Here is a 26,084-nt window from a genome sequence, read left to right as displayed (position 1 = left end):
CGCGTGTTCGAATCCAGCTCTCCACATTGTTTTTCAGTTTGGCTGGTCGTCCGCAGTAATACACATTGGCCGTATTACGGGGAGGGAAAACTGAAGGGTGGGGATCGAACGTTGTGAACAAGCGACTCCTACAAGTCGGTTGGTGCGCCTGCGCAGTAGAATCAGGAAGTGTCGGGGGCAGCGTGAGCCTCCCACGCGTTACTCCTCGACACTGAGAGGTCGAGCTGCGCAGGTGAAAAGATGCGACTGCTGTTACCTCAAGTACCGGAGGGGACTTGTGCTATGTATGACTTAGTCCACATTGCAGCCGGCTTGTGGGAGGCAAGAAACAGCGTTCGTGACAGGGGAGGGTTGAATTGGATGATACGAAATTGGGATGGGAGAAAATATAGAAAAAATGGGAGAAAAAGTGGATCAAAAAAAAAGAAGGCTTTATTCATGGGACCACAGCTACATGATCTATTAATAGTTCATTCATTTTCCTAGAGCTGCAGCAAAGTTCGGAGACTCTGGAGCATAGCCAGAAAATACGTCCCCCATGAGACGTCTATATTCACAGAACTCCAACGGTTAGAAAGGGCCTCTTCTCGTGTGCCTCGGTCATTTCCTTTTGTCTTTTAGTCCCCGTCCCCCCAGTTGTCCATAACTGATGTCATCTTGTGGAAAAGTGCATTGTTTCATGTGTGGACACAGGTCACGAGATTCAGAACGTTCTGGAATGTTCAGTACAGCTGCCTTTGGAATGCCATTCATCCAGAGACCTGTCAAACGGAGACTAATCAAGTCGTTCTCATTTCCTGCACTGAGCTGCACAAGGTGGTGGTGGGCTTATTGCTGCCCGCACCTTAGGAGACTAGACCGGTCATTATGTTCCATTTACCCCCAATGGGAGATGTAGACATTCTGACATGAATGTGGTCATATGTTTGCCCTTTAACCCTTTCACCGCCACACTACAGAAGGTTAACCCTTTTTACCAGACTACAGACCGAGGTTAACCGTCTGTAGTGTTTTACTTAAATAAAAGTAATCTGTAAATGTATTTGATTTTACTGTAATTTGACAGTAAGTATTTGCCAACCGTTGCTGCCAGACATTTACCGTTTTTTTACAGTTTTCTTTTTTACAGTGTAGATTTGAATGGGCATGGTCATGGCCTTTCTATCAGTTCAAGCTCTATGGATATGGAGTTGGATTGAAGGCATTCCATCTGTCGATCTCTCTGGTGTCACCTAATGCTGAACTGTGATTGCTCCGTGTTTAGGATCAGGTTTCATTGAAGTCTGCTTTTGATCGGATCATTGGACACTGCGCCCAGACATGGCGGTTTCCTGCGAAAGAAGAGCACGACCGGTTCCCGGGGAACAGAATGTGTCCCTACGGAAGGCCAGTGGCGCGGCAGTGTAATGAATGTGAGGACGGAGACAGCAGACATCAATGAATTCAGTCTGAGAAACCGGTCTGAGGTCTACGGAACAGCCGCTGGCTGATCCCTCGCTAACTCCCTTTGCCTCCTCATTTCAACCCATTGTGATATTATATACGACTTAAAACTGAATGTGCACATGTTTTCCCTTTGAACTTAGACAGTTCCAGTGTGGATAACTCTCTCACAAAGCTAGAAACCCGAAGACAAACGTTCTAATCAGGGACACCAGAGACAAAACCTGGAGACAAACGTTCTAGGGGTGTAAAGGTACACGTATCCGTACCGAACCGTTTCAATGTGTACCGTACCGTACCGAACCGAACGGCTGTGTAGTGTACCGAACGAATACAACGGTATGTTAACCACTAACGACCGCCCACCACAGGCTGTTTTTTTCACAATCTAATATAATTATTATTATATATATATATTTTTTTACAAGTTGATTATTAATTTCAATATAGAATATTCGTTGACAGCCCTACAAGTACAATTAGTTACTGCACACTACATCACCCCTGAGTGGAACATGGAAAGCCAAACTTTCCCCCACTGTACCGAAAACCCGTACCGAACCTTGACTTCAAAACCACGGTACGTACCGTACCGTGGTTTTTGTGTACCGTTACTTACACCCCTAAAACGTTCTAATCAGGGACACCAGAGACAAAACCTGAAGACAAATCTTATATATGTGAATCTAATATACAAAATAACTACTGCTGTCATAGGGTTGTGGTTTGAAAGCATTTGATCCAATCTGAATCTAGTATTGAATCTGCTTTTTTAGGTAATTTATTTGCGTAATTTCTATGGTAAATAACATGATTTCTTAGGTAAATGATGTGTATTGACCACCTTGGGTGGGAACAGGGTGGACAGGAACCCAACCTGAGCATGGCAAAATGGCTGCTGTGTGATGATCAATTTGTATTGCACTCAACAATTGTAACAAAATATTCTTGCAGCATGTTGTTATACAACAGAATCATGAATACTGTAATACTATTGAAAGACTGGGGTTGAGGTGGAGAGTAGTTGTACAAGAGAGAAGGGGGGAATGGATTTGATTTGAGGATTTATGTTATAATGAACAATTCCAGGTATTTTACTAACTTGGAACGGGTTAAAATTAGGGATGCTCGATGTTGGCTTTTTTACTGATACCGATATTGTCCAACTCTTAATTTTGCGATACAGATATCAACCGATACCGATATATGCAGGGCCCCCCCCCCTCAAACTGAATAATTTCAGGTAATTAACATTACATATCTCTTGTCGTGTAATTAACACAACATTATGCATACTTTGACAATAAATAAAATAATAATTTGTTCTTACTTGTTTGCCAGGGTAAATAAAGGTTAAATAAATGTAAGAAAAAAAAGGAAACAATTTGAAAACCGATACCGATATTTTCCGATATCACATTTTTATGCCAATATCGGTAGGCCGATAATATCGGACATCCCTAGTTCAAATGGATCTGGCTAATGGAACCCAACCCTACCGTGTCTCCCATTGTGTCTCTGGGTGGCCAAGTGGCCTAGAGGTCGAGAGGCCAAATAGTAATGGAAATGTTGCTACTAGTGTGATGATGATCCCCGGTACCAACAGGAGGTTTCCAGCTGTGAGGTTGTGGTATAACATCTAGGGTGCACACCGTATCTCTCAAAGTGCCCTAAACCCTTTCACGGTTTCACCGGTTACCGTCGGTAGTGTGATAGTAAGGGGTTAACCTTCTGTAGTGTGGCAGTGAAAGGGTTAACCGGCTGTTGTGCGGCAGTGAAAGGGTTAACCGGCTGTTGTGCGGCAGTGAAAGGGTTAACCTTCTGTGTAGTGCGGCAGTGAAAGGGTTAAGCAAGGCACAGAAGCGCAAAACAATTCCAGGGGCGCACTACAGGTGACCCCTGCACTCTGACCTCTCTAAGGAAATTCTTCTTCTTCTTCTTCTTCTTCTTCTTCTTCTTCTTCTTCTTCTTCTTCTTCTTCTTCTTCTTCTTCTTCTTCTTCTTCTTCTTCTTCTTCTTCTTCTTCTTCTTCTTCTTCTTCTTCTTCTTCTTCTTCTTCTTCTTCTTCTTCTTCTTCTTCTTCTTCTTCTTCTTCTTCTTCTTCTTCTTCTTCTTCTTCATTGTTTAGGGATTGCCTCTTGGTGTGACCAAACTTCAGTTTGTGATAGATTCTACCATAGATTGAAAGGATTTTCTGATTCTTTGTGTTTCTCAGACATTTAAATTGACAAAGTTATTGAATACTGCATCCAGAAATATATCTTAACTTGGGTGATGATGCAGTCTGTTAATTGATATACTTGATATAGTAGATTTGAAACACAATCAACTTTGGGTCCACCCTGCAGTCGCACGGATGGGCCTGATTGTCCATGGGCATGTGTATGTATATATATATATATATATATATATATATATATATATATATATATATATATATATATATATATATATATATATATATATATATATATTATTTTGACATGTCACTATAACCTGATGAAGATCCAACTTGCATTGAAACATTGTATTATTTCAACAACAAAAAAAGTATTCTGGGAGCGTTAAACAAGTTGCGAGCCCGTCTTCATGACCAAACTGAAGTTGACCACACTCAATCTCTGTGTGAGGTGTGTACAGTACCATGTAATTGCAACATTCTAGGTTTGAATCCGGCCTGAGACCTTTGTTGCTCGTGATGATCCCTCCCTTCTCTCTCCCCCTGATTTCCTGTCACTCACTGTCCTGTCTAATAAAGCAGAAGTCATCGCCATTATATCTTAAAAACCTAAACAATTCAATGAAATCAATAGACTTCATTGTGGATGCCTGGATCTGTGCAGTTGAGGTGCCAGTCGACAGAATCCAATTGAACCTATCTCTCAAGTACCACCCTATTTTATTGTTCCTCTCCTCCAATCACAACTGTGTTGATTCCCTCAGACAACCACAGTTGTGATCGGATGATCAAGAAAAAGAGAGCAGGGTTTGACATAGGTCAATAGTGCTAAAAGCAAGATGTGGTTGCGCACACACACATTGATGAAATTAAGTGTGTGGACATTGGAGCTGGTGAGACGTGCAACCACATCTCTCTCTTTCTCAGAGAAATTGGGCTTTGCATCAATGCAGCCTCCTTTTGGATACGAACAAACAGTCTTTTATCTTATTGACCATAAAACACAATTTATTATGAGCCTCTAGAATTAGACATAGACTTCACCACCATCGCCATCACCACCACCACCAATCATGTGCTTTCCCCTGTTTTTGTTCACTTCATACAAGCATCTGTGTCGCTGGCATTCCGTAAGCAACCATGTCAGCATGAGTCTCGCTAAGCTGAAGACATAGTGTGTCAAACACATTTCCTGCTCTTCGTCCTCATCACAATCAAAGTGTCTCACGTCGTAATGAAAGAGACATGTCTCATGTCACGCGTGGCTGGCGGGAATCTGTGTTTTGATGTAAAGTTAACCCTACGTTTTGTTCTCCGAACATCCCGGTGTCTGTCAAGAACCATTGCAAGGGGAACCGTGGTCGTCCGCTGGCCGTGTGTTGCCTATTAGACTTGCTAATGAGATGCTAATGCTTAGTGAGCAGCTACGGAATGGTAATCAGCGTGGAGTCGCTACAAAGAGCCTGATTATTTAAGTTTCTCCTCCCACGGTGAGCCCAGATTCAAGCATTCAATTATCCAGTACCCCAACCACCCAATACAGAGTTAATACTGTGTGATTTAGATCAAGCTTTTTTTTTTTTTTTTTTGCTTTTTAGGTAAGCACTGTGGCATTTATCTGATCATATTCAATAATGAAAGGTAGAAAACATCTTTTCAGAGGTTTATTCAAAAGTGAATCAAGCAATAGTACAGACAGGAAAAGGATACGTTGCAAGGAAAAATTTACATTGCAACGGGGTAGGATATATTTCTACATTCTGCCCAAAACAGAAAGAAACAAGTGACTAATATCTCGTCCATAAGCCAATGAAAATGCTTCTTCAGAAAGTAGCAGCAGAGAACCAAGACTGACACAACGTCTAAACATGGTTACTTAAGACTAGGGTAGGATTTACATTTACATTTACATTTAGTCATTTAGCTGACGCTTTTATCCAAAGCGACTTACAAGTTCTGTACGACAAGTCATCAGGAAGGGCACAACTCTATCAGCTGAGTAACAATGTTCATCAAAGTGTTGCGTGTTACAGTGTAGGTTAGTTTATTAGGACAGGTGCATGACAGTAAGATTACTTAGGGTTAGTTTTTTTCTTCTTTTCATTATTTCAGATAATGGTTGAAGAAGTGCGTCTTTAGTCGACGGCGAAAGATTGGATGGGATTCGGCTGTCCTAACTGGGGTGGGTAGTTCATTCCACCATTGTGGGGCAAGGATTAATAATAATAATAGATTTCATTTATATAGCACACTTTAAACTCAGTGAGCTCTCAAGGTGCTTCACAGCAGTAAAAAATAAAATAAAATAAAAGGTTTAAAACAAGAAAACATTAAAATGAATAAAATAAAAAGATATGAATAATAATTAAAAAAGGTTTAAAACATAAAAACATTTCAAATGAATAAAATTAAATAAAATAAAAAACAAAACTTAGGAGCAGATTCAAAAACAGGCCCTTAGTGGAAGGCAGAGTAAAATAGCTGGGTTTTAAGGCTGGCCTTGAAGGCAGCAATGGAGACTGAGGCCTTGATGGATCCTGGCAGCTGATTCCACAGGCGCGGCCCCAGTGCGGAAAAAGCAAGGTGCCCCATGGTTGACAGCCTAGTGCGTGGGATGGCGAGGAGGTTTTGGCTGCCAGACCTGAGTGACCTGGATGCAATTTGAGGGGAGAGGAGGTCCTGGAGGTAGGTCGGGCCGGAGTGGTTTATGGCCTTATAGACCAGCTGGAGAACCTTGAAGCTGAGCTCAACAGTTCTGAACACAGACTCTCTGGTGCTGTTGTATGGAATTCCCTGTATGAGCACACATAGAATTTTCCAGCTTTAACACAGTAAATAACAGTTCATTTTAAGTAATTTACAATAGATACAATTATAGACGGATGGATATATAGATAGATATGGTCGATTTATCGATAGATAGATTTATAGATATTCTTACATTAGCAAAAAACAACCAAAGTCTGACAGCACCAATCACCACTTCTTCCACTGCCAATGCACAGATTCCGAGTTCACTTGGTGTGAGCTGACCAAATAAAAATATTACATCTGCAAAGGGGTATATATACTTTTGTATAGGAAAGTATAATGATATAGACACATCCAATTCCCTTCAAGGCAGGTGCCGGACCAATAGAAAACTGAGATAATTTTTTTTTGCAGAACCTATTTCTATGACTATTTGTATGGCACTGTTGCACAAAGATTATTGAGATAAGGGGTGGCTGGGTAGCGCAGTGGACTAAGCACTCGCCTACCACCACAGAGACTCTGGGATCGAATCCAGCTGTCAGCGGTACCTCCGGCTTGGTCAGTCGTCCCTACTAACACAATTGGCAGTGTTAGCGGGTGGGAAGCCGGTGGGGTATGTGTCCTGGTCGTTGAAAACTGCGACTCCTACTGGTCGGTTGGGGCGCCTGTTCAGCAGGGAGGGGATTTGGGTGAAATAGTGTGAACCTCTGCATGCGTTATGTTCTCCCAGTGAAACTCCTCGCTGTCAGGTGAAAAGATGCAGCTGGCGACTCCACATGTATCGGAGGAGGCATGTGGTAGTTCTACACCCTCCCCAGGCCGACAGTGGGGCAATGCGCGCAACGACCAGGAAGGGAATTGGCATAACGACTAAATTGGGATGGGTGAAAAATACAATTGAGATGAGAACGTAATAAATTTTTTCTCCACTTTGAGACATCTGACGTGCTTCTTCTGTGTGTCGAAAAGGCAGAGATTCAAGTTGGGTTGCATGTTAAATGTTACGTATTGGTCTTGGTATCACATTTCCAGCATAAGCTCAAGGTATCAGATTTTTGTATGGGGGTGAATTATCTGATACAAGACCCTATTTTAGTGTGGTAATAGCCTGATATCCTATACATAGGTGCATTCCTAAACGTACCGCTGACAAAACACCTCTTCACTTTTCACCAATCTTTCAGCATTTGTCAGCACCAGTCTACAAAATACTGAGATGTGTTAGGGTTAGGTGTCTTTTCTAGAACCCAGGAGCAGAACAGAAGGGAGTGGTTTAGAATATTTAATGATAGCATGGGAAGCAAGGTCCAAGGTGGTGAGAGGAGCTCAGAGACAAGGGTCAAGGAGTGGAGGAGCGGGCGGCTACGTGGTGCAGTGGGCAAGGTGCTCACCACGAATACTGGAGACGCTGGGGTCGCCTGTTCGAGCCCAGCGCTCCACATTGCTTTCAGTTTAGCTGGTCGTCCGTACTAATACACATTGGCAGTATTAGGGGGTCGGAAACTGATGGGTGGGGATCGGGCGTTGTGGACAGTGACTCCTACAGGTCGGTTGGTGCGCCTGCGCAGTAGAATCAGGAAGCGATGGGGGCGGCGCGCGGCGCCCCTCCAAAGCGCAGACCCCTGACGCTGAAAGATCGCGCCGCGCAGGTGAAAAGATGCGACTGCTGCTACCTCGAGTATCGGAGGGGACTCGTGCTATGTATGACTTAGTCCACATTGCAGCCGGCTTGTGGGAGGCAAGAAACAGCGTTCGAGACAGGGGAGGGTTGAATTGGATGATACGAAATTGGGATGGGAGAAAAATAGAAAAATGGGAGAAAAAAGTGGATCCAAAAAAAAAAGGAGTGGAGGAGCGACAGACTGGGTGTGTGTGAGGTCCATGATGGTTCAGGCTGGTGAGGGTCCGTGGTTGAGGTGTAGTACGGAGAGGTGAGATCCTGGGCATCAGAGAAACAAGAGTTAGTATGGAGCAAAAAGTCACTGGGCACAAGAAGATTCCATGAAGAGGTCTGAATAGAGTCCTATACCACGGGAGGTGAAAACAAAAGTGCAGGCCTCTTTATCCTGGCTCCTTGATGATGTGAGGGTTCTCAGGTGTGTAGGCCGTGCCCAGGAAGACATTGGTTGTGAGGTGGAGACAGGAAGGACCATGTATGGGCCTGGGAACCTTGTTAACAGAACATGTTGCTGTACTTGTCTCGTCGTCAGTACAGTGAGTAGTTTACCTCGCGGGGCTGTTACCTCTCGGCTTCGCCCGGGATGCCCGGTAGCCACGCTAAACGACCGATGGCATAATGGCCCTCGGAGGGGCAGTGATAGGAGGATGTCCATTCACCGTGGCCAGCCACAACAACCAACATCCTGTTAAGAGACAGACGACAAGACTACAGAGACAGATGTAGAGCCAGAGATGTAACGCAGGGTAAATCCACATTAAACACATTGTTTACCCACCTTTTTCTTTAGGAATCTTTATGACTGACAAGTCTTAGATTATAGTAATATCAAATTGATGCCATGGCTAGTATGGTATTTTCATTGAATTAAAGGTGCTATAGATAATATTTGTATGTAGAGTAATCATAAAGAAAATAATACATCCACAGAGCTTTCAGAAAGGTACGGAATACAAATATTGCTTTTCCCCCCAAAAACGATTAATTAATGGGTCAATTTTGGTGGGTCCAACATTTATATTGTTTACATGTTGCATGCATGTATCCCCTTCCCATTTCCACATGTGGACTGCACATGATTGGATAAATGACATGCTGGTACTCTAGTGTGACATCTAGTGGCTGAATGTTCTGAATCTATGAATCTATAGCACCTTTAAAACAAACATACAATCTTACATCTGTTAAAAGAAACAGACAGACACAGACAGATGGAGGGTATTGTGCTCAGCCTCTCCCATTCCTCACAATAGGAACACAAAACGTACCTTCGCACCAGACTCCGCTGTGAGCAGCTTCAGGATTAACTGTTTTGGGACCAGTTTGGTTCACATTAGCAAGTAATGTTAGTTTAAACTTTAGGTCATCTTGGTATCTATTTTAGTTGCAAATTCGTGTGAAACGCTGCGGTCAGGTGTCGTAGCGGAGATTGCGCTCGTCACCAATGCAAGAGGCTGCGGTCTCGACTCCCGGAGTTAGCATGGCCTTGGCTTGGGCTGATCGCTATACTAACTCGTTTGGCTGGGTTAGGGGGAGGGAAGGCGTGGGTGGGAAACTGGCATTGTGGACAGCGACGCCTACAGGTCAGGTCTGGGCGCTTGCTCAGCGGAGGCAGGACTTGAGGAAGGCAGCGTGACCTCCCACGCATTACACATCACCAATGAGAGTCCTCGCTGCCAGGTGAGAAGAGAGCCACTGGCTGTCGCCGCACGTGTCGGAGGAAGCGTGTGGATACTTCAGGGTTCCCTTGTACCGACCAGTAGGAGAACATGCGCACAACAACCAGGTAGGGGAAGGGGGGGAATTGGCACAACGACTAAATTGGGACGTGGAGAAAACAGAGAAAAATTGGAGAAAGAGAGATACAAAAAAAAGAAGAAGAAAAAAATGCGTGTGAAACGCTCACACTGTCGAGTCCTGGCTTTAGGCAGAATAACGAACAGACAGTGTGGAAAATGCCTTAGTGTGTGTTCAGCAGACACTCCAATCCCAATCCAATCCAATCTAACTCTATTTATATAGCACGTTTAAAAACAACAAGGTTGACCAAAGTGCTTCACAATCAAACTATAATATAGTAAAAACACAGTCATAAACACAATACAATGCACACAGAACTACAAACTAAATTACGGCAGCAGACTGTAAAAAGTAAAAAAATGCTAGGGAGAACAAATGTGTTTTAAGATGGGACTTAAACATTGGGAGCGTTGGGGCCAGCCTAATGTGGGTGGGCAACTCGTTCCACAGTTTGGGGGCTGCAACCACAAACGCACGGCCCCCCCTGTTTTTTAGCCTGGATTTGGGGACAACAAGGAGGGACTGGTCAGCAGACCTCAGAGACCGTAATGGGGTGTAGGGGTGCAGGATCTCTGTGAGGTAGGGTGGGGCCAGACCATGTATTGCTTTATATGCAAATAACAGCATCTTAAAATTGATCCTAAACTGCACAGGCAGCCAATGAAGGGAGGCGAGGACAGGAGTGATGTGCTCCCATTTGCGTGTCCCTGTCAACAGCTGAGCAGCAGTGTTTTGGACCAGCTGAAGACGCGACAGCGAGGCCGGGCCAACGCCAACGTAGAGCGCATTACAGTAGTCCAGCCGCGTTGTCACAAAGGCATGCATGCAAAGACACTGTTGACACACTCACTACGCAAAGCATGCGCTCTCTCGCACACACACACACACTGCTCTGGCCACGCCTTTACTCAACTCCTAGAAAATACGGCATCAGGCTATTGCTCTAAAAGTATCAAAACTAATAAAATGGAGTATTGGACCGCTTACATTAACAATATCTTTCTAGTATCGGTCTATCGTGCAAACCCTAGGCCATATTAAGGAGAGCATGGTGCGTGCATGATTGAGTTAGTGTGTTTGTGCATGGTCATATAGGATGCGTAAACACCTACAGATGTTGGAAAAACAACACAACAAATAATAGCAACAATAATAGCAACACGATTTGTGTCATTTTGTAACACATCTGGATTTAGTTAATGACATCACATCCTGTGTTATATCAATAGATTCAAATTGAGAGTATGTGTGCACATGTGTGTGTGTGTGTGTGTGTGTGTGTGTGTGTGTGTGTGTGTGTGTGTGTGTGTGTGTGTGAGTGTGTGAGTGTGTGAGTGTGTGAGTGAGTGAGTGAGTGAGTGAGTGAGTGAGTGAGTGAGTGAGTGAGTGAGTGAGTGAGTGGGTGAGTGGGTGAGTGGGTGAGTGAGTGAGTGAGTGAGTGAGTGAGTGAGTGAGTGAGTGAGTGAGTGAGTGAGTGAGTGAGTGAGTGAGTGAGTGAGTGAGTGAGTGAGTGAGTGAGTCAGTGAGTCAGTCAGTCAGTCAGTCAGTCAGTCAGTCAGTCAGTCAGTCAGTCAGTCAGTCAGTCAGTCAGTCAGTCAGTCAGTCAGTCAGTCAGTCAGTCAGTCAGTCAGTCAGTCAGTCAGTCAGTCAGTCAGTCAGTCAGACAGTCAGACAGACAGACAGACAGACAGACAGACAGACAGACAGACAGACAGACAGACAGACAGACAGACAGACAGACAGACATGGCTGCCACCCGTGTCCTGGTGTAATCCGTCCCCTGCAGGAGTGTTTTGACACTGCTGACCTGTCGCACTGCCTGTCAACCGATCTGCAAAGTACTGGTCGCCCCCTTTCCAGGGATGTAGTGGAGGATAGACCCACCTAAACTCAGTTTAACACCTTTTATTACCATGCAGAGATGTAGTGGAGGATAGACCCACCTTAACTCAGTTTAACACCTTTTATTACCATGCAGAGATGTAGTGGAGGATAGACCCACCTAAACTCAGTTTAACACCTTTTTTATTCACGTATTGGAGTTCACCCACCTTTTTTAAGCTGATATAAATCTTTATGATTGACATGATAGTAAGTAGTAATAGAATGTTACATGAATATAGGGTATTTCTTCCGGTAATAAAACAAAATGATACTATTATGGGGGTGTATAATATATATTCAGTGTATAATAATGTCATTGTTTGAGTTACGACATGAGTTTTCATTGTGAACCCACCTCTTCTGTTCCTCTCTTATGAGCTGGCCAGGGCGTGAAGATGTCACTGCACTATAGCAGATCCATTTGACTCAATGAGGGGAAAAAATACCCTTTTCTATCCCTCTGATGAAAATCAATAACTCTGCTCATTCGTCTGCTTTAAGGGTATAGATGTTGCGATACGGAACCTGAAAATCAATGTGTGTACACGGTCTGTGATGCTACACTTGCGAACGTTCCCATTCCTTTATTGTCATTCATATTTGACAACACAATATGAACATAAAGGGAACTTTTATGGGAGAATTGCCTTTTCCTGTCTGTTGCATTGCTTTCTACAGCATGAGCGGTTGTCCCAACACTGAGAAGAACATGTTAAATATGTGCATTATGCCTTTTCAGCAGCTGTGACAAGAACCCTCCCTCTTGAAACAAGCCATTTAGAATTGCAGCCACCATTGCCATAGTTAATAACGTGCATGTAAAGATATCTTGATCAAATGTGCATGGAGACTACAAGATGGCAGCTTGCGCCTAAATCGTCTCTTTTCTACCTAAAGTTGAACGTAAAATATGTTTCTGATAACACAATTGCTATGCTATTGCTGTACCATCCAATCCAATCCAATCCAAATGTATTCATATATAGCACGTGTAAAAACAACAAGGTTGACCAAAGTGCTTCACAATCAAACCATAATATAGGGGAAAAAAACACATAAACACAATACAATGCACACAGAACTACAAACACAATTACGGCAGCAGACTGTACATTTAAAAAAAATGCTAGGGAGAACAAATGTGTTTTAAGATGGGATTTAAACATTGGGAGCGTTGGGGCCAGCCTAATGTGGGGGGGCAACTCGTTCCACAGTTTGGGGGCTGCAACCGCAAACGCACGGCCCCCCCTGTTCTTTAGCCTGGATTTGGGGACAACAAGGAGGGACTGGTCAGCAGACCTCAGATACCGTAATGGGGTGTAGGGGTGCAGGATCTCTGTGAGGTAGGGTGGGGCCAGACTAGGGCTGGGCGATATAACGATAACGATAAATATCGCGATATATTTTAATAATCGATTTTTTGTGTGACCTGCAACAGGGACAGTGGACAGACTTGTCTTTCTTGCCTGCAACTTAAAGTAATGGCTTTGCTTGTCCAAATGACAATACTGACCAAATTGAGATTTATTTTTCTCTTGTCCATTTATTTTGTTTGCTTTCTAATTTTAAATACAGTTTGAAACCGTCTGTACACAGTAGGCTATGTGTGCTAGCAGAGCTAGACTCCAGTCACTAGTCACGGTGCACATGTGCGGTGGTTTGTCCACCAAAAAAGCGCCAAAAGATAGAAAATAAACGAGCAGAGCCAGAACTGTTCAACTCCCCTGGAGCCACAGCCAGCAGAGAAGCCGGTTTACTTTAGCTTTTAAACCAGCTGCAGCCTGAGAACTGGAGTGTGAGGGGATGTAACACTAAAGATGGCGGCAACGACAAAGAATTGCTGCAAAATAAACATACATCTGTTTTTTTTTTTTTTTTTTTTTTATACTTATAACAATTTTTCGATAATTATCGATATCGAATGATATGATAACATTATCATATCGTTATCGCGATATGATTTTTTGCCATATCGCCCAGCCCTAGGCCAGACCATGTATTGCTTTATATGCAAATAACAGCATCTTAAATTTGATCCTAAACTGCACAGGCAGCCAATGAAGGGAGGCGAGGACAGGAGTGATGTGCTCCCATTTGCGTGTCCCTGTCCACAGCCGAGCAGCAGCGTTTTGGACCAGCTGAAGACGCGACAGCGAGGCCTGGCCAACGCCAACGTAGAGCGCATTACAGTAGTCCAGCCGCGTTGTCACAAAGGCATGCATAACTCTCTCAAAGTCTTTAAAAGAGAGAAGAGGCTTGACCTTAGAGAGTTGCTTCAGCTGGAAGAAGCTGGACCTAACCACATGAGTCATATTTGATCTGCAATGTCTAGTCTATTTTAGGGGTGCACGATATTGATTTTCGATACCGATAACTTTCTGCTCCTCAAGGTCGATACCGATACCGATAACCGATATATATATATATTTATTGTATTATAATTTTTTTTTAATGTATATTCCTGTAGTTTTGACCTAACCAGATTTATCATGACATGAGCGTTACTACTATGAACAAAACAAAGCCAAGAGAACAGTTTTGACTCTTCAAATAAAGTGACTATTTATTTTTCCAAATAAATATAATTTGAGTCAATCACAAAATTCACAATCCGTCAATGTCATTAACAATGTGTTTCCCTGAACAATGAGTGAACTAAAAACCAACAGGTATTGTGCTTTGTCAGTAGGGATGGGTACCGTTGACATGAAAAGAAAATATATATTCTTATCGGAGCTATCAATTATTTTATCGGGTTTATCGGGATGACGTCATAATTGCTGATATCGACCCGATAATTATCGTGCATCCCTAGTCTGTTTGGATCTGAATTAGTTTGACGTACAGGCTTGCGCACCACCACTAGATTGTACGATAGAAGCAGCTCATTCGTTACAGGCACAGTAACAGCCCATTGAGAACAGGACTGAAACAGAGAGGTATAGAGGCTGCTGGAATGCATAATTTGAATATTTACTTTCAGCAAAAAACTTCAAAGACATGTTTAGGGGACCTCAAAGACCTATATTACCTTGTTGAAAGGGGCTTATTATGTCCCCTTTAAACTCAATATGAAAAGCAAGGCTGTAATTTTAAGTATCTTGAGTGTGTTTGGTGGAGAGACGGTTGAGGGCTACGAAATGCAATTTCCTCAATAGGATGATGTATTCTTTGAAGTGTGATTATTTTTTTCTTCTTTCCTTAAGCTTTCGTCATATTTCACTCATACTTCCTTGATGTGATGTGAACCGAGGGCATTTTTATCTATCTAAATGAAAGTTTGTTTTCCTTAAGGACTTTAATAATGATGATGATGATAATAATAACAAACAATACATTACATTACAGTGCTTTTCATGATACTCAAAGACACAAGAAACAAGTAGAATCAGAACAAAGGATCAAAGGCGGGAAAGAAGAAAAAAATACACAAAGTAGAAAAGAAAGAAAATACTAAATATGATTAAAAGCAGATTTGAAGAGTTTTGAGTGCGTTTTTGAAGGAAGGGAGTGAGATGGAGTTCCTGATTATGGTCACGCACATTGGTGCCAAGTGTGGAAAAAGGTTGAATGGGATTAGACATCTCCTCGTTTATGACCTCTCCTCGTTTATGACCTAAGTTAAACAGGTTATTATCTCGGATCTCAGATTCATCTGCAATTTGTTGTATTGTTAACTAGCTAACGTTTAATTATAATATATTGGTTGATTGGTATAGACTCAGATAGCTGGGATATATTTAGAATTTTAATACAGGATTCAAATTAGAACTGGCACCGAAGTCTGGCACCAAGCAGAGCATAGAATGCTGGTATTCTGACGTGATGACCCTTCCTTCTTTTATAGTTTCCTTGATGTGTGTGGGTACTAGGGCAGAGAGTTCCAGAGGGTTGGTGGGGGGGGGCAGCAGAGGAAAGCAGAGGAGCATTTACTGAAGTTAGCTTGACGAAAGATTCAAGATTGTTGTTTGATGTGCTTAAAAAAAAGAAAAAAAAATGCTTTCTGAAAATGACAAATTCCTCCTTAGTTCCACGTTCATCTTGTTCATTTGCGAGCTCCATGAAAAGTGCCCAAAACACTGAAGCGGATCACCAAGTACCTTTGGGCGTGTGAAGTAGTGTGAGAGAGATCAACCGTGGTCCTTTTTGGTCAGTCAGAGCGCTTCCCATCCATCTCAATTCACCCGCGGTTAGCAGGGTTTGCACAAGGTCCTTGAAGTGCTTAAAGTGCTTGATTTTTTACAAAAAATAATCAAGGCCTGGAATTCTTTGAAAACAGCCACACACAAAAAAGTCCCTGAAAAAAGTCCTTGAAATTCAAATCAACCATTCACATTGAATGTTTTGTTCATCCATGATCAAATTGTTCTGAATCAAGAAATAGTTTTTTTTGTGTTCTGTTTTAATAAAATCTGACGAGTCGCTGTCTCGCGCGCTACAACTGCTTTTCCTCATTTCTTCTTCACGTGTGATGCTCTAGCTGGCAAGCAGGCCAAGAAGATGCTTAAAAAACAACATTTAAAAGTAAATTGTATCCTTTGAGTGACATCCTTGAAAATGAAAAATAGTGTTTGGAAAAGTACTTAAAAGTCCTTGAATTTCATTTTGCAATGTCTGGGAACCCTGGGTTAGCTTCCCCATACCGACTCTCAACCCCCCCTGCCCCCCCCCCCCCTGAAGATAAGCCTTTGAAACACCATGTGCCACAATTACCATGTTGTTTCTCCATCCAGTTTAAAAAGATCTCCTTTCATACGTATCAGGTGGCCATTGTGATGCTTAGCAATTTGTTCTGGCAGTCAAGTGTTGCAGCTGCACACAAGGAACCTGGAACCCGCTCTCCTGTTAAGAGACGAGGCACAAACCTATCAGGCGCCAAACGTAATTGAATCCCGGGGGCCACTTCGGTATTATTAACCGTTTCTCTCCTTCTCATCTCTCGCTAGGTGTTTCTACATCGCCTCAACCAGTATGCGGCCACTAAGATCGACAAGAACATCACAGAGGAAACGGTTAAGGTGAGCTCCCCCACTCTCTGATGTAATTAATTAATGTATTAATGTGTAATCAAGACTTTGGATACATGGCCCCCGGGTTAAGAATTCAAGAATGACCCCTTCCCCCACCCCACCCCGCCCTCTCCCCTCTTTTTAGCTCCAACGCTACACTTAAAACCTTGTTTTCATAACGTAATCCAATAAAAGAGCCCGGAAATTACAGTGGAAACTAAATAAAGCGGGCCTCTTGTTTGAGGGCCTCTTTCAACCCAAAATAGACAAGACTCTGAATGAAGAAGAAGAAGAAAAAAAAGAAAAAGTTGTCCGATCCAGGAAGCAGCTGTAAACATAATCTATTTATAAGTGATTCCTTCTGGAGGACAATGAAGGATGCTGTCTGGTGAAAAGGGAGTGTCTTCGTCGGGGACTATCTCTTGGACCTGCATACTGTGGGTGGTGTTTACTGTATATCTGCCAGTGTCTGGGGACGTGTTGGGAGAACATGCTGTGCTGCACGGGGTGGGAGGGAGGGCTCTGGAGGACAAGGTCACTGCAGGGTCACAGAAAGAAAAATAAAAGGGCTCTGATGCCGTCAAACAGCTGCCTGGCGTCTGCCGTACGAGAACAAGAAACACGCCAAACACATAATAGCTGAGATTTTCATTTTTTTTTATGTATAATGTGTAGCCATATTTGCAAGCATATACTGTATGTATATGTATGAGAGTGCATATCATGTATATATAGAATACTGATGTGTTGTTGTTGATGTGTGTGGGAGGAGGGGCTGGGTGGTGGTGGTGGTAGGGAAACGTGCCATTCGGACATGGACCACTGGATTGTCTTTACGTTTACTACCACACTACCACTGTCATGTCTCTTGTTTGTCTAAATTTGGATGTACTCCCAATTTATACGAGCCTACCTTTGTTCTCTGTAGGCGTATTATGCTTTACGGTAGGTAGAATTTCCCCCCCAAAACTGTCTACATCCTAACGATAGCGTGTCAGTAACGTACCAACAGTTTCATTGTTGTCACTCCGAGCTGCAGAGCTGTAACTTGTTATCATTTTCACCTAAAAAGTTGTTTTTAAACGAATATAAACCTATTCCTTTCCTTAACCATAACCATAACCGTAACCGTTCCTGCTGCAGACAAATTAAAAACAAATTGCTGAAAGTCTGTCGAAACGACCCTGTTGACGGTCTACTGACAGTCTGTCAAAACGACCCTGTGGACGGTCTACTGACAGTCTGTTGAAACGACCCTGTTTGACGGTCTACTGACAGTCTGTCAAAACGACCCTGTGGACGGTCTACTGACAGTCTGTTGAAACGACCCTGTTTGACGGTCTACTGACAGTCTGTCGAAACGACCCTGTTTGACGGTCTACTGACAGTCTGTCGAAACGACCCTGTTTGACGGTCTACTGACAGTCTGTCGAAACGACCCTGTGGACGGTCTACTGACAGTCTGTCGAAACGACCCTGTTTGACGGTCTACTGACAGTCTGTCGAAATGACCCTGTTTGGCGGTCTACTGACAGTCTGTCGAAATGACCCTGTTTGACGTCTACTGACAGTCTGTCGAAACGACCCTGTTGACGGTCTACTGACAGTCTGTCGAAACGACCCTGTGGACGGTCTACTGACAGTCTGTTGAAACGACCCTGTTTGACGGTCTACTGACAGTCTGTCGAAACGACCCTGTTTGACGGTCTACTGACAGTCTGTCGAAACGACCCTGTTTGACGGTCTACTGACAGTCTGTCGAAATGACCCTGTTTGACGGTCTACTGACAGTCTGTCGAAATGACCCTGTTTGGCGGTCTACTGACAGTCTGTCGAAACGACCCTGTTTGACGGTCTACTGACAGTCTGTTGAAACGACCCTGTTTGACGTCTACTGACAGTCTGTCGAAACGACCCTGTTTGACGGTCTACTGACAGTCTGTCGAAACGACCCTGTTTGACGGTCTACTGACCGTCTGTCGAAACTACCCTGTTTGACGGTCTACTGACAGTCTGTTGAAAATGGAGATAATACGACCCACAGTCGACTGACACACTACTGACAACATGTAGATAGTCTACAATGACTAATCAAAATAAAGTGTAACCCAAAACAACGACTATGACTAATTCTTTGTTCTCTTGTTATCTGAACGGGTTATTTTGCTTCGCTACGGGAAAAACGTCCCTTGTTCTCATGCCTTAATTTCACTGCCACTGAAGGGCCCCTCTCACTCATACAGTCAGCACATTACTTTGTCCATTAAAACGGCCACATAAATGACATGAAAGGGAGACACAGTCAGGGCCACATGAAGGCACAGTTCAACTTTACACAGATCTTAAAAATGTGGCCCCTTCGCAATTGTTGTGCAAAAATATCTACCGCCTTCCTTATAACTCGCTTATACAAGCTAATCTCCTCTCATAATTCTGGAATTAGAACAGTTGATGAAGTTTTACGCTTAAAATGCCCATTTCAAAGAGACCTCGTCCTTTATTCCATGGACACGCTGTCTCTCTCTTTTCAGACTTTCTCTCATTCAATGCGACGGTAACGTGTTGGGATTTCAGTTTTTCCCATTGTGTAAATCATTTGCCATTGTGCTGTCTGCCACAAGGCAAGATTATGCAGTTTTACGGTTAGCCAAAGAACTTTCCAAAAATATCATTGAATTTGTTTATAATGAACTATCGCCTCCACGTGTCTTTTTAAGCATCATTTTTAAAATCTCAAGATCAACCCTTTAATAGAATAGAATAGAAATACTTTATTCATCCTGAGGGAAATTTGGCACAACAAATCGCTCACAGTAAACAGTAAACCTTTGGGTAGACAAAAACTAAAATCATGAATAAGAATAAAAATAAGCCTAAGAATAAAGAATAAAGAACAAAATACGGTCCGGGATATACATTTCCTATGTTACATTCTAATATAAAATATACAGAAATATACAGTAAGTGTAAAATTGTAAAAGTCCAGGAAGATAGTAACTGTCACCCTGTGCTCAGGGATGCAGTGAGGCACAGTGATGCATTGTAAAGTCTGATGGCTGTCGGAATGAAGGACTTCCTGTGCCGTTCAGTGCTACGTCTTGGGAGTCTTAGTCTAGCACTGAACGTGCTCCTTCTGTCAGCCAAGTCTGTGTATAGTGGGTGGGAGGGGTTGTCCCTGATGGCATGGAGCTTAGTAAGGCTAATCCATACCATTTTTCAGTGGATGTCTTAGTTCACCAAATGAGTGGCAGGAGCTGACCTCCTGAAACCAGCAACATCAAGCCAACCAAATTGGTATATTTTCAAATTGGGACCTTGTGAATTGAAATCGAGTTGGGTAATGAGTGCTGATTCCCAGCCCATGGTGGAGGCGCTTCTTCAGCCTGATCCTCACGCTCACCACGAAGTCGGACACTGCTTCCTGCATTTTATGTACATTACATAACCCTGTTAGTATCTTGTATGTAGGGCTGACCCAAATGCTTCAAAGCTTCAATTGCTACCACCTCCCTAAAACAAGCCAGAGTCACACCGCTCGTAAAAAAAACCAACCCTGAACCCTACCGTCATAGGCAACTATCGTCCAGTCTCTCTTCTCTCCTTCCTTTCTAAAACACTTGAACGTGCTGTATCCAACCAACTTACTGCTTATCTCTTACAGAATGACCTCCTAGACCAGAGGAGTCAGCAACCTTTACTATCAAAAGAGCCACTTTTCCCCCGTCCCACAAAATAAAATGCTCAGGGAGCCGCACAACCTATTTACCTTTAAAATTAAGATAACAAAGTGTATAACGTTTTATATATCCCCAAGCATACCCCACATTTAGCATAAAACGCCTGACAATTGCATACCCAAAGTAATTTGCGATTTATTATACTTTATACTTATAGCACACAGTTTGTTGCATTAATGGAATTATAAAGCAACAAAAAGAAACATTTTGACTTTTTATTAGGGATGCTCGATATTGGCTTTTTTACCGATACCGATATACCGATATTGTCCAACTCTTAATTTCCGATATCGATATCTACCGATATCACATTTTAATGCCGATATCGGCCAATAATATCGGTAGGCCGATAATATCGGACATCATTTCTATAGAAATGTAAAAAAAAAAAAAAAAATTTAAAACCGATACCGATATTTTCCGATATCACATTTTAATGCCGATATCGGCCGATAATATCGGTAGGCCGATAATATCGGACATCCCTACTTTTTATTGCTGTTTTTACCTGATATAACAAAGGGAAACCTCAAACTCTTATGAAGAGGAGAAAAAATACTGGCTGTGTAGACCTATTTTTTAATAAAACACAGAAGAGGAGACAAAACACTGGTGTCTGTAGACTGACTTTGAAATAAAACCCTGAACTATTCAGGTATATTTGAGTCCTTCCCTTATTTGTGGAACATTTATAAAATTAAAAGTAGTCCACTTTGAAAAAAGACTACAGTACCATGTGTAGACCTACTTTGAAATAAAACACAGAAAAGGAGAAAAAACACTGGCATCTGTAGACCTACTTTGAAATAAAACCCTGAACTATGCAGCTCTATTTGAGTCCTTCCCTTATTTGTGGAAAATCTATCAAATAAAAAGTAAATTTTTCGTTGTTCGCAAATTTCGCACCACATATCAGGCATACATGTAAGCCTGCATCGTTAGTCGTGAAAGCAAATTAATCTGTCCGCGCTGAATTAAACCCTCTATTTTCCTCAGACTTTCCTTTTTTTGGATTTATCCATGGTTATCTTACTGGGGGGTCGGAAACTCAAGATTAGCCACTTGCAGACGGCAGGGAGAGGCGCGGGGTGTGACGCACGTACTGTATATTTTAGTTGATGAAATATTTTTGTTGACTTAATATTTTAGTTGATGAAATATTTTTCATAACATCGATCTCCAAAATAAGAGAACATATATATATATGTTTTTTTATTTATTTTTTCGCCAGGGAGCCGCAGCTGATTGGCTAAAGAGCCGCATGCGGCTCTGGAGCCGCAGGTTGCTGACCCCTGTCCTAGACCCTAATCAGTCAGGCTTCAGGACTGGCCACTCCACAGAAACGGCCCTCATTGCGGTCACAGAGGCACTTCACTTAGCAAAAGCGAAAGGCCTCTCCTCTGTCCTGATTCTCCTAGATCTATCTGCAGCCTTCGACACAGTCAACCATCAGATCCTCCTGGCGGCCCTCACAGGAATGGGAGTGGCTGGCTCTGCGCTGACATGGCTGTCATCATACCTCAATGACCGTTCCTACCAAGTGTCATGGAGAGGGACCCTGTCGGCCACCCGCCCCCAGGGCTCGGTCCTAGGACCCCTTCTCTTCTCCCTCCTCCTTCCCTCCCTCAGGTATCCACGTCTCTGAGCGGATCTCGGCCTGTCTGTCCGACATCTACGCCTGGATGACGACCAACCACCTCAAACTGAACCTAAGCAAAACAGAATTGCTCTACCTGCTGGCCAAATCCTCCCCCCTGACCGACCTTTCCATCACAGTCGAGAATGCAGCTGTGACCGCGTCCTCGACCGCCAAGAACCTTGGTGTTGTCCTCGACGACCAGTTGAACTTCTCTGCTCACATCGCAGCGACAACCAGAACCTGCAGATTCCTCCTGAGCAACATCAGAAGGATCCGCCCCTTCCTGACAAAAGAAGCCACCCAACTCCTCGTCCAATCAACAGTCATCTCCCGCCTCGACTACTGCAACGCACTGCTTGCTGGCCTCCCGGCCACTGCCACCAAGCCTCTTCAACTCATTCAGAACGCAGCGGCCCGCCTGATCTCAAACCTACCGAAGTTGGCCCATGTTACCCCACTTCTTAGGGACCTGCACTGGCTCCCCATTGCTGCACGAATCAGCTTCAAGGCCCAAGGCCCTTCTTCAACCATTATCTGAAAAAAATTATAAAAAAATTAAATCTAACCCTAACTAACCTTACCGTCATGCACTTGTCCTAATAAACTAACCTACACTGTAGCACTCAACACCTTGATGAACATTGTTACTCAGCTGATAGAGTTGTGCCCTTCCTGATGACTTGTCGTACAGAACTTGTAAGTCGCTTTGGATAAAAGCGTCAGCTAAATGACTAAATGTAAATGTAATGTAAATAACAAAATCACTATTCAAATGCTTCAATATTGTTTGTGTTTTTTTGTATTTCTTTTTCCCCCCTTCAAAAATATGCCAACGTCAGCCTAAGAAATAGCGTATAGAAATAATAACAACATTCATTTTGAGAAATCAAAATCTTCAACATCGTATGAACTTTCAGAAAACCTGTCGACCCCAACCTACCCTCCTCCGCATTGAAACGTTGAATGCATGAATTAATCTTCTCATCCCTAACCCTATGTCCTTGTGTCCTTGTGTCCTTGTATCCTTGTGTCCTCTCCAGGTGTTGTTCTCCAACTTAGAGGGGATGCTCTCCGTCCACAGGGACTTCCTGTCCATGGTGGAGGCGCTTCTTCAGCCTGATCCTCACGCTCACCACGAAGTCGGACACTGCTTCCTGCATTTTGTGAGTCACACAGGCCTCCATACCTCGTTTATCAGCCTCACAGGCCTCCATACCACGTTTATCAGCCTCACAGGCGTCCATACCTCGTTTATTGTTGGGGTCGGTTGATATGGGAAGGAGAGTGGGGTGAGGTGTTAGGAGAGGAAGGATGGGGTTTAGGATATACTGTATGTAATTTACATCAAAGAGAGGGAAAGAGACCTTTTGGTCTCTCATTAACTCATTCTGCGCCACAGGTCGGGGCGCCAGAGGGCGCTATTACGCCAGCGCTGTAAGTCAATGGGGCGCTTTGTTCACTTGCGAGTGCTTAAAATATATCGTATATTATAGCTATGGGTCTAATACATCCGTCGACTGTCAGTGAGTTGCTTCCAGTCAACATCCACGAAAGAGATTGTTTTTTCATCTGTACATTTTCGTTTTATACCGGTTTGAATATGAATATAGTTTGGTTGCTTGTTCTGAGTAATTCCAGGAAAAGACGCGATAATAGCCCTTTAGTGGAATACACTAAACACGTTGTAATTTTTCGCCTGATTATCGAAATCAATGCTAGATTATTATCCTTCCTCATGCAAGAATGAAAAGACCCTCGTAGTGTGGGGCTCCCCCGCCACCTCCTCCCACCCAACGGCACACACACACACACACACACACACACACACACACACACACACACACACACACACACACACACACACACACACACACACACACACACACACACACACACACACACACACACACACACACACACACACACACACACACACACACACACAGCTTCGATCGGGGTAGAAAGAAATATCAGATCAACACAATATTTTATATATAGAGTCCTTACCTGGTATCTGATGTAATGCAAAAGAAATAATCCAATTATCTGATCGCCATTCCAAATACTGCTCGTGGAGGTCCGTCCCACATTACCGAGTTACACATGAACGGGCGGGGTTACTGTTCCATGTCATCGTTGTAAAGCTCTACCTCGCCTGAGTATTTAAACCCCGCCCGCACGGCTCGGATCGTCCCAGAAAAGAAACACCATTTCGAATGGAGTGCAATACCAGCTGGAAGGCGTAGGCGGCGGTATTTGCCCTTTTGCGAGCTCAGACCCATTCCCAATGATAACATCAGGCTGGATGGATGAAAATGAATGGATATAGCTAATAAAAGAAATAACCACCAAAACCCGACTATACTCGTGATTGGCGCTGAACGGTTGGCGAGTTAACCCGACTATACTCGTGACTGGCGTTGAATGAGTTAAAGAGAGGAGGCGGAGAGTATCTCTCACAATACCATCACACACAGGACTTAATCCTTTTAGATATACTTTTTATTACATTATTAAATTTTTTTAAGTTCTCTCAGAATTCTATAACTCCATAGGTTCCAAATGACCAGAAACCTTTGTTGTTACATCACAGGTGTGAGATCATACACCTGAAAGGGTTAAAATAGGAATTTGTTTCACAAGTCTATGATAATTTTACCCCAGGGTTGGGAAATTGACCTATATCAAGCTCTGTCCTCTTTTCTTGACTCTCCAATCGCAACTGTCGCTTCTCTCGGACAAACTTTATGTACTGTACATTTTGTCTGTGGCTGTTAAGTTAGCCTACTCTACTACTGTACATACTTTGGGCAGGTGAACAACCACATGTTCTCTCTTGATTTTGACTCGTAAACTAATACGATTAATCATCTAAAATAATAATAATGACCTCTTGTCCAAGCTACAGTAATAAAGATTATTTACACAGATACCAGCTCTTACAACAGTGCTTCTTTTGTTCATTCTAACGGTAGCATGTGACCTTACTTATCGGGAGATGCCCTTTGGGTGCAAATAAATTACAGAAGGGATTTTCACTCCCCTGTCCAGATCTATGTTTCTTCTTCAGGGTTACACATCTGTGTTACTGTGTTACTGTGTGTGTGTGTGTGTGTGTGTGTGTTAGTACTGTATGTGCAGTGCACATGTGCGATACGCTTGATAGAGTCCTGATGTAGGGTAGATTATATATCATATTTCTTTGAAGCCGGCTGGCCGGGAGGAGGATTGGTGTGTAATAGGCTTCAGAGTGCCATAAATCTAGCCACACTTATCCTTGGCTTTGGCTTGGCTCCCATCTTCATTGTTTTTTTTATTCATTTATTTTTTAGAACTGTGGCAATCCTTTCCTTTAACTCTTTATTTTGGGGAATGTTTTCTCAGAATTCCATCTTTAGAATTTGAAAACACTATGGCTTTCAGTGGCCGGGAGCCATTGTTGTAACGGTTTCACTAAAGCCAGAACACAGGTGCAGACACAGACAAGCAGAGACGATGTGGAATCAGAGTATAACCCAAATGTCGGGTGTATTTAATGAGAAAAGAGGAGTAACAGAATCCAGTCGCTAGACAGTCCAGGGAGCGAGCGGGTACAGGGTACTCCGACGAGCGGGGAGGGGGGGGGGGGGGGGGGAGCGGATACTCAGACTGTCCGGGGAGTGAGCAGGTACGGGGTAGTCAGATGAGTGGGGGGGGGGTCGTAGCCAGGAGAGGGTCCTCATACAGTCCAGGGATGTTCACGGAGAGAATGGTCAGGCAGGCAGAGGTAATTCACAGGAATCCAATATGGGGGAACAGGGAGTGGAGCCAGGCAGGAACTGTGAGCAAAAGGAGGACAAGGACGTTAGAAGCACAATAGAACACGGACTGATAAATAGAACAAGGCGCGAGAATACGGACTGACTGGAAATAAGGAACTACGGTCTGGCAGCCTCATGACATCTGGGCCATGGTCTAAATA

At 43.3% G+C, this 26,084-nt stretch overlaps 1 protein-coding gene across 1 annotated transcript in view; it reads left to right on the top strand.

Moving 5' to 3' along the window:
* The window catches only part of prex2 (phosphatidylinositol-3,4,5-trisphosphate-dependent Rac exchange factor 2), a 317,978-nt gene that overhangs the window by 51,303 nt on the left and 240,591 nt on the right, over positions 1-26,084 (top strand). Inside the window, exons 2-3 of the mRNA XM_084325913.1 lie at positions 16,685-16,756; positions 23,164-23,286. Of these exons, the coding sequence (XP_084182039.1) occupies positions 16,685-16,756; positions 23,164-23,286 (195 nt within the window). The remainder of the gene's footprint in view (positions 1-16,684; positions 16,757-23,163; positions 23,287-26,084) is intronic.

Source organism: Notolepis coatsorum (genome assembly GCF_963971535.1).
Source record: "Notolepis coatsorum genome assembly, chromosome: 12".
NCBI classification, from domain to species: Eukaryota; Metazoa; Chordata; class Actinopteri; order Aulopiformes; family Paralepididae; genus Notolepis; species Notolepis coatsorum.
The sequence above is the reverse complement of the archived record's forward strand: the minus strand, read 5'-3'. Positions and strand labels throughout refer to the sequence as shown.